General features: G+C 51.8%; 1 protein-coding gene across 1 annotated transcript; it reads left to right on the forward strand.

Moving 5' to 3' along the window:
• Positions 1-2009: 2009 nt before the first annotated feature.
• HAPLN4 (hyaluronan and proteoglycan link protein 4) lies at positions 2010-6408 on the forward strand. Its single transcript, XM_065931470.1, has 5 exons — positions 2010-2102; positions 2989-3106; positions 3408-3770; positions 5306-5638; positions 6017-6408. The coding sequence occupies exons 1-5, from the start codon at positions 2100-2102 to the stop codon at positions 6406-6408; spliced, it is 1209 nt and encodes a 402-aa protein (XP_065787542.1). The 5' UTR covers positions 2010-2099.
• Positions 6409-14022: the final 7614 nt, after the last annotated feature.

Consider the following 14022-nt stretch of genomic DNA (forward strand, 5'->3'; position numbering starts at 1 on the left):
TAAAACTCAGCAGTGACCACAGGATTGGAAAAGATCAGTTTTCATTCCAATCCCAAAGAAAGGCAATGCCAAAGAATGTTCAAATTACCACACAATTGCACTCATCTCACATGCTAGCAAAGTAATGCTCAAAATCCTCCAAGCCAGGCTTCAACAGTACGTGAATGGTGAACTTCCAGATATTCAAGCTGGATTTAGAAAAGGCAGAGAGAGAGGAACCAGAGATCAAATGGCCAACATTTGTTGGATCATCAAAAAAGCAAGAGAGTTCCAGAAAAACATCTGCTTTATTTATTTATTTTTTAACTTCTACTTTATTGACTATACCAAAGCCTTTGACTGTGTGGATCACAACAAACTGTGGAAAATTATTCAAGAGATGGGAATACCAGACCACCTGACCTGCGTCCTGAGAAATCTGTATGCAGGTCAAGAAGCAACAGTTAGAACTGAACATGGAACAACAGACTGGTTCCAAATCGGGAAAGAAGTACATCAAGGCTGTATATTGTCACCCTGCTTACTTAACTTATATGCAGAGTACATCATGCGAAATGCTGGGCTGAATGAAGCACAAGCTGGACTCAAGATTGCTGGGAGAAATATCAATAACCTCAGATATGCAGATGACACCACCCTTACGGCAGAAAGCAAAGAAGAACTAAAGGGCCTCTTGGATGAAAGTGAAAGAGGAGAGTGAAAAGCTGGCTTAAAGCTCAACATTTAGAAAACTAAGATCATGGCATCTGGTCCCATCACCTCATGGTAAACAGATGGGGAAACAATGGAAAGAGTGAGAGACTTTATTTTCTTGGGCTCCAAGATCACTGCAGATGGTGACTGCAGCCATGAAGTTAAAAGACGCTTGCTCCTTGGAAGAAAAGCTATAACTAATCTAGACAGCATATTAAAAAGCAGAGACATTATTTTGCCAACAAAGGTTCATCTAGTCAAAGCTATGGTTTTTCCAATAGTCATGTATGGATGTGAGAGTTGAACTATAAGGAAAGCTGAGCGCCGAAGAATTGGTGCTTTTGAGCTGTGATGTTGGAGAAGAGTCTTCAGAGTCCTTTGGACTGCAAGGAGATCAAACCAGTCCATCCTAAAGGAAATCAGTCCTGAATATTCATTGGAAGCTGAAGCTCTAATACTTTGGCCACCTCATGCAAAGAGCTGACTCATTGGAAAAGACCCTGATGCTGGGAAAGATTGAAGGCAAGAGGAGAAGGGGATGGATGCCATCCATGGTTGGATGGCATCACTGACTCAATGGACATGAGTTTGAGTAAGTTCCAGAAGTCAGTGATGGACAGGCAAGCCTGGCGTGCTGCAGTCCGTGGGGTCATAAAGAGTCGGACATGACCAAGCGACTGAACTGATGGTATGTCTAGCCACTAGATTGTCACCAAAGACCCAGAACTCCATATCGTAGATGTGGAAACTGAGGCATCGAGTGAGGGGCAGAGTCAGATTTGAGCCGTTGCTGCAGGTCCCCTCTGCAAGGTGTGTGACTGTTGTGGGGTCCCCATCCCAGAATGAGCATCTCTGGCTGCTGAAGCCCTTGACCCTTTGATGGCAACCCACTCCAGTGTTCTTGCCTGGAGAATCCCCTGGACAAGGAGCCTGGCAGGCTACTGTCCATGGGGGTCACACAGAGTCGGACACGACTGGAGAGACTTAGCATGCACACAGTGACAGATGGGAAAACTGAGAGCTGCAAGCCCTTTCCCGGGTTACTCAGCCCTTCTGCCCACACAGGGCATCATCAGCTCCACCCTCCATTCAAAAGATAGTTGAACTGAGACCCAGAAAATTTCCTTTACTGGCCCAGGTCAGTCCCAAGTTTGGTACCCACAGTTCAGGGCAGGGCTTCCTCCATCTGTCCCCATCACCACCTCTCCCCAGAGCAGGTGGCACCATGTCCCCTTTAACGGCCCCCCCCCCCACCCGTCCGCCTGCCTCCTTCCCTCCCTGCTCCCCTTGCAGGCAGACGCCAGGATTGCGCTGTCTGCTGGGATCTGCCCAGTCTTTCCTGGGTGTGCGGGGTGGAACGCAGTCCCAGCGCCTGGGGGCCATTGGGCGAGGGCCGCACCGGCAGGATGGTGAGTGGGACCATGGGTTTGGTAGGTCCTTCTCTGGGATTCTGTGTCTCTGAATGTACCTCCTTCAGTGTTTCCCTCCTTAGCCCTTCTCCCCCTCGCGGCTCTCCCACCTCTACCTCTCACCTTCTTGTAGCTCCTTCTCTCCCACTCTTTCCATCTCTCCCTCTCCTTTTCTTATTCTTCTAGGTCTGTCCCTACTTTTCTCTCTCCTGCCCCCCGCCCCGGTCCCTTTTCTCTCCTTCTCTCTCAGTCTCTGTCTCTGCGTCTGTCTGTCTTTACTCGTCCTTCCTTACCCTACTCCTCTGGCACTCTCTCTCCCCTCTCTCTCCCTCTGTAACTCCGCTTCTCCATCTTTCCCTCCTCTCGCCTGTCTCTCCTGCTGTCTCCATCTCTCCTGCTTTGCTATGTATCTCAGTCTTCTCCTGTTCTCGCCTTCTTTCTGTGTCTCTCGCTCTCTCCGCTTCTACCACCCCCACCTGCGCGGGTTTGCTGCAGTCTCCTGGCGTTCGGATAACCTTGCCGCTGCCGCTGCTCCGGCTCCTCCGCCCCTCCTCCCTCCTCCCCAGTCCCTGGCCTGGGCCGGAGAGAGAGAGAGAGAAGGGGCGGGGCGCGGGGTCTCCGGCGCGGGGGTTCGCGGGGGCAGGAGGGTTGCCCACGCGAACTAAGGGAGAGTGGGTCCAGGGGCGTGAGCTTTGCGCAAGGGTCTTGAGGTCCCAGGAGAGTGGGGCTGGGGAGGGTCCGCTAGCCTTCTCCTTGGGACCCTGGCTGGTTGGGGACCTGGGCGTGGAAGAAGTCCTCGGGGCGAGAAAGGAAGGCCGGGGGGCAGGGGGCTAGTCTTCTGAAAGGGCAGAGTCAGGAGGTCGGACTGAGCGCTGGGTGCCCCCAGGTGTGTGCTCGGGCGGCCCTCGGTCCCGGCGCGCTTTGGGCAGCTGCGTGGGGAGTCCTGCTGCTCACCGCCGCGGCGGAGGCGCAGCGCGGCCGGAAGAAGGTCGTGCACGTGCTGGGTGAGTCAGGGCCGTGGAAGCGGATCTTGCCCCGCAGAGGCCGTGGGCAAACAGGATCGCCCGGGTGCGCGGAGCGGGAAAGAGGGAGGGTGCTGGGCGGTCCTGATGGCCACAGTCCCCACGCCGCTCCTCCCGCTCTGAGTCCCCGCCCTCTCCCTAATTTCCTCCTGGAGCCCCTTTACCTTTCTGATCTCCTGACCCTCACCTAACTTTTCTTCCTACACCCCCTTCCCTGGGTCCCGTTCCCCAGGTGCTCCTGCCCCGCCCCGAGGGCCTCTTAACCCTCTTTGGTCTTCCACAGAGGGGGAGTCGGGCTCGGTGGTGGTGCAGACAGCGCCGGGACAGGTGGTCAGCCACCGGGGTGGCACCATCGTCTTGCCCTGCCGCTACCACTACGAGGCAGCCACCCATGGCCACGACGGCGTCCGCCTCAAGTGGACCAAGGTGGTGGACCCACTGGCCTTTGCCGATGTCTTCGTGGCGCTGGGCCCCCAGCACCGAGCGTTTGGCAGCTACCGCGGGCGGGCTGAGCTGCAGGGCGATGGGCCCGGCGACGCCTCCCTGGTTCTCCGAAACGTCACGCTACAGGACTACGGGCGCTATGAGTGCGAGGTCACTAACGAGCTGGAGGATGACACGGGCATGGTCAAGCTGGACCTGGAAGGTGACCAGACCGTGGGCAGGACGAGTCACGTTTCTATGAGAGGAGAGAGGATATTGCAAAGGGCAGAAACCAAGTCAAGCTGGCCTGAAGGGATTTAGCAGCTCGGTGGGGTAGGATAATGGTTGTGATTTGGGGTGGTTTCGATCCTCAGGGATAACAGCAACGTCTAGAAGCAGGTTATGGTGGTATATAGCGGGGAGAGGCCAGGGATGCAGTGAAACATCCCACAAAACACAGGCAACCCGCCCAAGCAAAGAATAATCCAATCCAAAATGTCAATAGCGAAGAGGTTGGGAAACCCTGCAGTAGAATTCAAGCACTCACACCATGTCAGGAATCCTTCCCTCAGCTCTGCCTCCCTGGGTGGTCTTTCCTTGGACAAGTTTCCTGGGTGGAAACAAAAAGTAGTGCCAGGCTTCCACCCTCCCAGCTTGGCAATCGATTTCCTTTAAGTGTTACCTAGAGTCCCAGGGTTGTCCCTCATTGGCCCAGCTTGAATCATGTGCCTATCCATGAGCCAATCACTGTGCCTGGGAGATGGGCTGCTCTGACTGGCTGACGGTGGAGCTGAGAGGTGGCGTTTCTATTCGAAGAATTCCCTTCCATTTGGTTGCTTTCCTCACTCCACCTTAGAAGACTCTAGGAGAGATTTCTTAGCTCTCACTTGCTGAACTTCCCAACAAGAGCGAACAACAACAATAACAAAAGCAGCTCTCCTTTATTGGGTGTTTTCTATGTGCTAGGAGCTTGGTTGAAGAATTCTCTGGAGTCTCTCATTTAATTTTCCCAAAACCCCTGAGGAAGACGCTATTACTAGCAGATTGGCAATTGGCTCAGAGGTTAGAGCCTTGACCAGGACACGTACCAGTGAGTGGCAGAGCCAAGACTCAAACTCCAGGCTCAGGCTTCAGCTCTTCTCTCTGGTTCCTGTTTGAGCCTTCCTGCAACTGCTGAGAGATGCATCTGCACCCACAAAGTCTTCCCCCCAAACACAGACACACAGAATGCTAGTGAGCTGAGTTGACTGATTCTGACGAGAGAGGAGTTAACGAACAGAAGGTAGATGGGAAGACAATGGGAAATGTCCTGGGTAATCCTGGAGACCAAAGAGCTCTTTGTCTAGGATCGAATATTCATGGGCTCCCAGAGTTGGGGAGTCAGCTCGGTGGGCTCAGAACTTGACCAGAAGGCAGGTCCCAATGCTGGAAGAATGTCAGAAGCACACAGAACTGAAGGAAGCAGGGTTGTGGGAGCTGTGTTTTGAAGGATGAATAGGAGTTCTACAAGTGGAAAGGTGGAAAGAACACGAACAAAGGTCTCCAAGGGTGGAAAGGAGGTGGACATGATTAAGTGCGTCAAAGAGGAGATAAGTGAATCCCAAGTTGAAGGCAAAGGAAGTATGAGGGATATGGGCCGGGGAAAGGCTGATCAGGTCTGACGCCAGAGGGAGGGATGGAACTGAAAGGTGGCGCCCCTGGTGTCAGGTAGGTGGATGTGAATCGGGGGGTCCGAGCTGACCCTGTGTATCCTCTCAGGTGTAGTCTTCCCTTACCACCCTCGTGGAGGCCGCTACAAGCTGACCTTCGCCGAGGCTCAACGCGCGTGCGCTGAGCAGGACGGCATCTTGGCGTCGGCTGAGCAGCTGCACGCGGCCTGGCGCGACGGTCTGGACTGGTGCAACGCGGGCTGGTTGCGCGACGGCTCGGTGCAGTACCCGGTGAGCCAGCCCCGGGAGCCCTGCGGCGGCCTGGGCGGGGCCGGGAACGCCGGGGCTGGCGGCGGAGCCTCCGGAGGTGTGCGCAACTACGGTTACCGCCACAACGCAGAAGAACGTTACGATGCTTTCTGCTTCACTTCCAACCTCCCGGGTGCGTAGGCCCCACCCCTGGGAGGAAGGTCCTGCCCACCGCTGGCGCGGGCCCCGCCCCACCCGTGAGACCCCACCCCCAGGCCTGTCTCAATATTCTTTCCCACTGTGCCCAGTTTTCTCTCCTCGCCTTTCCTCTCCACACCTATCCTCGGGTGTCCGGAGCCGGAGGTCCCTAGTATAGTCAAGGCGCGGCAATCGAACAAAGCCTGGCACCAACACTGTTCTAGCCGAGGCCGTGGTCCCGGGCTGCAGAGGAGCGGGTGAAGTTTCTGAACCCTGAGGCTGTTTCCTGGGCGGCAGGCGAGAGGGAGTCCTGAAATCCGAGGAGGCCCAGCCCCAAGAGCAGCCCTAATCACTCCTACCCACCCCTCTGCAGGGCGCGTGTTCTTCCTGAAGCCGCTGCGGCCGGTGCCTTTCTCCGGAGCGGCGCGCGCGTGCGCGGCGCGCGGCGCCGCTGTAGCCAAGGTGGGGCAGCTGTTCGCCGCGTGGAAGCTGCAGCTGCTGGACCGCTGTACCGCGGGCTGGCTGGCGGACGGGAGCGCACGCTACCCCATCGTGAATCCGCGCGCGCGCTGCGGCGGCCGCCGGCCGGGTGTACGTAGCCTCGGCTTTCCCGACGCCTCGCGCCGCCTCTTCGGCGTATACTGCTACCGCGCTCCTGGCGCACCGGACCCCGCCCCTGGCGGCTGGGGCTGGGGCTGGGCTGGAGGCGGCGGGTGGGCCGGAGGCGCCCGAGACCCCGCCGCGTGGACCCCGCTGCGCGTCTAGGCCTGGGCCGTGGACCGCGGGGGCGCTTGGCGGCTGGCCGAGTGCCCTGCAGCGTGAACTGACCGCACACTTGGAGACTGGCCATACCCCTTGCGGTGCCCTGCAAGTTGACCAGACCTCCTGCGGTCCTTAACCCCTGGCCGCACCCTCTGAGGTCCCCAGAGTCTGGCCAGTTCTCGGAGCCAAGTCCCTTGGAGTCCCCTGGAGATCAACCAAGCCCTACCTTTTCTGAACGGTGGATTGGGTCTCCTCTCCCAACTTTCCCCAGGAGATGAGGCACACCCTCTGAGAATCCCTGGAGCCCAACAGACTCTGAGGTCTCATGAACACTGGACACGTCTCCGGAAATCTTCTCGAACTTACCGCATGGTCGCCTGGAGGCTGGACCCCCGGGATTATCTGGAGACTGGCCACACGTCCTATGCATCTCCCCAGAGAGTGTAGACTGGTCCCCTAAGGCCTCCTGGACACTGAGCCCTCCTGCCTACCATCTGTAGAGAAACCAGAAACCTCTGGTTCGTCAGCTGACCACACGGCCATGGTCACGTGAACACTGTGGGCTCCTGTCCTCTTCCCTAGGGTAACCTGGAGATTGGTTACTCCCATTCACTCCCTTTCTCCCACGAGTCCCCCACAGTTTCCAGAATAACAGGTCATGTCTCCGGGTCACTGTGGAGAACAATCCCACCCCTTCAGTTCCAGGGGAGACCACCCTCGTCTGTCACCGTTAGTACAGGTTCACATGCCCCAGCTGACTCGCATGACGGGGTGCCCGTGGCGCGTCCCTCAGATTCTGAGGGAGCAAGTCTGCCTTTACCTGAGGGCCCCTTTCCTAGCCGTCACCTAAGAGACCATCTCCCGGGCCCAGGGACCCATAAAATCCATGTCATTTGCTATGGAGACACATTTCCCCGCTTCCCCTCGTTACCAAGGTGACCAGCCCAGCTTCCACTGTCACCTAGACTCACACAGCCCTTCCTTCACCAGTCACACCCATGGAGTCAGCGCCTCCCTCCTCCAGCTGTAACCATGGATACCACACGTTTCCGTCTTACCCGCCTTCACCCCAGAGACCTACAGCTTCACTCCCACTGTCCTCACCCTGACCAACAGCCAAGGAGACCACCCTCTCCTCTAACTGTCCTGAGGTTCTCCAGCTCTCACCATGGAAACAGGCTGCTCCTCTCCGCGGGCGCCCCAGCTCCCAGCTCCTCTCCAGGCTCCGCCCCCAAGCGGCTTGGACCCCGCAGCTGCTGCCAGGCAGACTAAACTACGGCGTCTGAGATAACGGAACACCTGTCCCCTTAGGCTTTCTCTTGTAGGTAGGGCCCGCCCCTCCGCATTGTCACCATAGAGGCTGTCAGCGTCATCTCCGTGACAACTGACTTCCCAGTCCTCAGGAACTTCTTACCATGGGCTGGAACTTGCTCCACAGGGCTTAATGGCTGCCCCTTCACCACTGGGCCCAGCTCCAGGCGGACTTCTGGAGCTGCTAGATACCCTCCGTTTGCACGCTAACTACATCCCAGACAACAGCTGTGCACGAGATAACCTTGCAACATCCAGATGAGCAGATGAGACCCTGGTGTGCCCCAACCCTTTGTTCTGTGCAAGCGCGAGGCTCTTTTCCTCTCTGAGACCACATCCCCATTCTCCCTGAGGTCCTGTCTCCTTTTCTAACCTCCCTACCCCCACATTTCCCTTCTTAGAGATCCAGGAGAGGTGGAATTTCTGTAAACCTCAAAATCCACTCTGAACTCCGGGTTCTAAGGGGCGATTTGTGTTAACAAGTCAGGACACAGTCAAACTCCCCAGTGTTAATAGCTCACTCAGGGAGACTGTCCATGAACAAGGCCACCCTAGCTGTTGGAGACCTCAGTTTCGAGGTCATGCCAGGAGTAGCGCTGGAGTCCTTCCTGGAGCCCTCCTATTGTCACATCCATCTCCAGGAAACTTGTCTGTGGGTTTGGGGACCAGGTGTGCCTGAGTTTGAATTCTGCCTCTGTGACCAAGTGATGAAACAAACCCCTGATACTGTTTCCTCCTCTGTACCAGGGCTGTTTTTAAGGTCCCAGTGAGTGCAAAGTGTTACAGCAGGGGATCAATAAATCTTTTTTTTTTTTTTTTTGATGAGTCAGAAAATGAGGCAGTTGGTGGGTAGTTACTTCAAAAATGCACGTTGGTAGACAAAATGTTTTTCAACTGGGGCAGCAGGGGGGCTTGGTGATGATTTGGTCTGGAAACTTCTCTCATTCCTCAGGACCATTCATTCCCTCTCCCCAATCTCTCTTTCCTCTCCCTTCTCCCGTCATGTCCGTCATGTTCTCCTTCTCTCCCTTGAGCCGCCTCCCATGGTTCTGGCCCTTCTCAGCCCTGTCCTAATCGGGTCACTAACCAATCCAACAGTTCCTCTCAGTCCCTTGGAAACAAAGTGTGTGAAACTGGATGTTGACTTCCTGCATCAGGAAGGCAGAGAAGTTGCAGATTTTCCATGGGGTGGGATGAAGGTGGGGATCAGGGGAGTGTGGGCTAAGAAGTAGTGAAAGTTTCTGGGATGTAAAGAAAGGAGAAGAGGGGAAAAAGTGTAAATGTCTGATATGGCTGGAGAAGTGGGATGGTTGATTGAACTGCTGGTGCTTCAATATCAGATGGGACAGAACTAGAAATTCCCTGAAGTCAGGGTCCAGCCTCCTGGTTAGAGAGCCTTGGGCTCCAACTGAGCCTTAGCTTCCTTGAATAGGAGAATGGTAATGGGGCGTGTTTCTGGAGATGAGTGCGTGAGATTTCTTTCATCCCTCCGTTTCCCTGCTGACATCCTTTCTCTCTTCCTTGGGGTCTGACATCCTGGTTGTGCCCTGGGTAACTGAGTTTTCCTTCTCTCATTCTATGAGTCAGAGGGGCTGACTCCACTGGACAATGAGTGCTGTGACTCACATTCCTGGGCTACCCTCATTGGTCCAGGGGTGGACATGGACCCAGGCAGTCCAATGAGATGCAGGCTCTGGGATTTTGACGGACCAATAGGATCAAAGGAACCCTCCTGCTGGGTCTCTGCACTGTTGGAGTGGAGGCCTCAAGAGCCCACCTGGAGTAGAGCCCCTCTGGAAGCTAGATATTCAGGAAAACATCCCTCTCCTGTCTTCCAGCAGCCAGTGCACTTCTCAGAGACATCTAAAATTTCCTACATGTCCTTCGGAAGATGTTTTATATTCATGCAAGGAAACATGCATATATCATTTTCCTCCTCACTTTTACACAAATGAAAGCATGCAGTGTGTACTCTTATTTGTTTACTTATGTGTTTGACTGTGCCGAGTCTTTGTTGTAGCACAGGGGGTCTTTGATCTTCATCGTGGCTCGCAGGATCTTTAGTAGTGGCATGTGGGCTCTAGTTCCCTGACCAGGGATAAAGCCCGGGCTCCTTGCATTCGAAGTGCAGAGTCTTAGCCACTGGGCCACCAGAGAAATCCCAATATATACTTTTTATGTTGTAAAATTTCACATAGTATGAAACTCACCATTGTAAACATTTTAAAGACTTCAGTTTAGTGGCATTTGGTACATTCACAGTGTTGTGCAACCATCATCTCTATCATTTTCATCACCCCAGAGAAAACCCAATACCCATTAAGCAATCCCTCTCCACCTCTCCCTGCCCCCCTCCCTGCTCTGCCAACTGTCAAGCTACTTCCCATCTCTGTGGATCTGCCTGTTCTTGATATTTTATATAAGTGGGATCCTACAGTGTGTGTTCCTTTCGTGTCTGGCTCCTTTCCGTATGATATTTATGGTTGAATAATATTCATATATATACATATCATATTTTGTTTATTCTTTTACTGATTAATGGACATTTGGGTATTTTCCATCTCTATTGTGAATAACACGACTACGAACACTTGTGTGCCATACATACTTTTAAAGCAACTCTGGTTTTTACTTAGTAATATATTTGGGGACTGGCTTCCTTCAGCTTGTAAAAAAATCACATCCCCTCCCCTCTGCTGCCAACCTTCTTCTGAAGATTGGCACTGCTGTTTGGATGCACCGTAACTTTTGTAACCAGTCTCCTAATGGTGGCCATTTGCACATTTCCCATATTTTGTTGTTAGTCATAAGTACCACGGTCATCACACCAGTGTGTATAATTGGAGGATGATATCAGAAGTTGTTTGATCAAGGGGTCAAGACTTGCCATTTTGATAGGATTTCCAACTATTCCTAGTGGTGAGGCCGATTTATAGCCCATCAGTAGTCGATGTGGTTCTTCCCCGATAACTTAGTTAGTAAAAAATCCGCCTGCAATGCAGGAGACCCTGGTTTGATTCCTGGGTTGGGAAGATACCCTGGAGAAGGGAAAGGCTACCCACTCCAGTATTCTGTTCTGGAGAATTCCATGGACTGTATTAGCCCATGGGGTCGCAAAAAGTCAGACACAGCTGAGCGATTTTTACTCTTTTCACAATAGATGCACTTGCCTCTTTCCATACACTTTCACCTGCATCATATGTCATCACTTGTTACCTTGGCCAGCTTATTAGATGGAAAAGAATATCTCTTTGTGGTTGTCACTTGCAATTCACTTGTTACATGAAGCTGATAATCCTCCACTTTGACCTTAGCCGCAGGCTGTTGAGTAAATCATAAATCATTCTCAATTCAAGTACATTGTCAATATTAAAATATGCAAAACCTCTCTCTTGTGAGATTTATTGTTTATTTCCTTTTACTTATATGTCCTAATTTGTGCTTCTTGGTAATCTGAAAATTGTGTATTATTTTATCGAGCTTATGTTGTAGTTTAACAGCCATAATGTTTCCTTTTCTTTGAGCTTTCTGTTCATATCCTTTGCCCATTTGGCTATTGGATTATTGGTTTTCTTTTTTTTTCTGTTGTGGACTGGTGGCTCAATGGAGAAGAATCCACCTTCCAATGCCAGGGACATGGATTTAATTGTAGGAGCTCTTTAAGGCAATAATTCCATTATCTCTGATTTGAAAATTGTTTCCAAGCTTGGCATTTGCCTTTGGATCTTGTTTATATGGCTTTTTGTCATTATTGCTTTTAGAATAAAGCCCATACTCCTCATACAGCCCATATTGCCCTGAGTGACATCCTCTGCCTCTCTGACCTCACATCGCCTGTTTACCTCTATCACTCTGTTCCAGCCACTATGGCCAATTTACTGTTTCTCAAATGAACCATGTTCCCTTCTGCAAGGAGATTTTCACTTTTACTCTTCCCTGTGCCTGAGACTCTCTTGCTTTCTTCCCTCCTTCATCTAGTTAACACTATTCTTCCTTTAGATTCTGTTCACCTCCTGCAGGAAGATTTCCCTGACTGCCTCCCAGGCATCACATCTGTTCTGTTCATCACTGTCTCCCCATCATCCAACATAGTACATGGCTCATAATAGCTGCTCAGTAAGTCCTTGCTGAATGACTGAATGAAGGTGTCAAGAGGCAGGTTGAACTGTTAAAAAATTTTATTAAAATGTCCAAGAAGTACATTAATGTCCACAGTGTCAGATACCACAGACCCACAGAACACTGCAGCTGACAGCAAAACCAACGGAACCCAAAGCTGTTCACGCGCACACACTCACACGCATGCCACACACGCGGCACACGCAGACACATGCACACCTCAAAGGGAAAGACCAAAAGACAAACCACCCACTTTAGAAAAGATCGAAGCCCCCTCCTGCCATGGAGCTGGGGTGTGGGCAGGGCAAGGGGCTGAAGGGGCCAAGGGCAAGGAGCATAAACCGAGACCCCTCAAAAAGGTTGCACCTCTAGAGTCCCCCACCACTCCAAACAAAGGGAGATTCTTTTGTGACATGGATGACTGAGATGTGTTATTATGTTTCTTAAACCAAGAGGAATTATCAAAGCTAGAAGGCAAACCTATATTCCTGGGCTTTCTCAACAATAACCGTGAGGTGGGATAGTGGATAATGTCTACAGCAGGAGAGACTAAAGACCATGGTCAAGGATGTGGGTCTAGTTTGGACTTCTCAATCTTTTCCTAAATCTTCCTGTGTGTTAGAGCATAATCATGTTTCTGACTCCTTTCCCCACAGCAGAGAGCAGGGTTTGGAGTCAGCCAGAGGCAGGACCAAAGCCTTATTCCTGTCTCACGAGCCAGTGCCTTTTGCTTATCTGAGCCTCAGTTTTGCCTTCTGTAAAATGCGAAAATAATGGCTCCTAAGTCCCTGGGCTTTTGAGAAGATTCAAGGAGGCAGTGTGTAAGTCCTTAGCTTAGAACCTACCCCACAGTTGTCATCTAAGATTATTACTTCCCTGGAGGGACATAGGCTCAGTCAACCCATTTCTTCCTCTACTGAGCCCTTTGATGGACCATATATTTGCTCATTTTTCTTTCCTGCACAGGGCCATTCTCCACTGTGGTTTTTAACACTAATCCACAGATGTTACCCAAACTAGAGACGTTGAGAGTGGACAAAGGACATTGAGGAAAAGCTATGGATCTTTCCTTGCCAGACATCAGGAAGCTGAATCCAGAGTTCTGGCTTGGGGAGACCTTTTATACATTGTAGATTCTGGGGAGGAAGGCAAGGTGATTTCTTTACCACTTACAAAATTAAAAAACTAAAAGAAAAATGTGTGTGTGTGTATTTCGGTTTTAACACAGCACAACTCTCTACATTACCATAGGTAGATGTTACTACTTCAAGGTTTGAGCATTTCTAGTCCACCAGGCAATGAATGGGGTGAGGGTAGGGATGGGACCCAGGGCAGGAGCACTACCAAGGTCTGCTTGAGGGATGGATATGGGCACTGAGCTAGAAAATGTGGCACCTCCTGGGTCTACAAAGGAGGTTCTTTGTCTCCCTGAGAGATGGAGGGGGAAGAAATCTGGGCTTGTCAAGCCCTAAACATCCTCTCATCTGTGTGTGTGTGTGTGTATGGGTGTGTATAAAATTCACCACACATGCAGAACCACCAAATCTCAGCATTGGACTAGACCTGGGAGAGCAAGCAACACAAATTCCCTTCACTGTCCACAAATTTCTCTGACTATTCTGACCCCTAACCCTGAGGGCATGGAGGGACGTTGTTCAAAAAAACATTCCTAGAATTCAGTACATAGAAATTCCACACTCAGTTTTTCCACCAAGACTAAGGATCGAGCTTGGGCGGAAGTCCAAGGTGAAGGAAGAGCAGTCATCAGGTTCAAGCAGTGTGCTTCCATGTAATATTCTACTCCCAAAGCCAGTGACCTTCACTAAAGGCTTCAGCCTGCACCTAGGACATCTGACAGTTAACTAATCTGAAATTCTGGCAGTCAAAGAAATTCCTTAGTGCAAATCCAAACACACATTCTTGCACCCTTATCAAAGCCTTATTTTCACAAATGGCAATGAGCGTTGCCAGCAAAAGACTAAACCACTGCAAAGAATGATCTCTGCCAATTGTGCTTCCCTCCACTGGGAGATGCTCCCAGGGTTCAGCCTCGCTAGAACTGACTTTCCAGACACATGGCTGCACCTGACAAGAGGACCTTGTGTATGTAAGAAGGAGGAGAGAGGAACTTTTTACAAATGGGCATGTATGGTGGGGGGGTGTGGTTTGGGGCTCAGGGGCTTCCGG

The sequence above is a fragment of the Muntiacus reevesi genome, chromosome 1 (genome assembly GCF_963930625.1).
Source record: "Muntiacus reevesi chromosome 1, mMunRee1.1, whole genome shotgun sequence".
Lineage (NCBI taxonomy): Eukaryota > Metazoa > Chordata > Mammalia > Artiodactyla > Cervidae > Muntiacus > Muntiacus reevesi.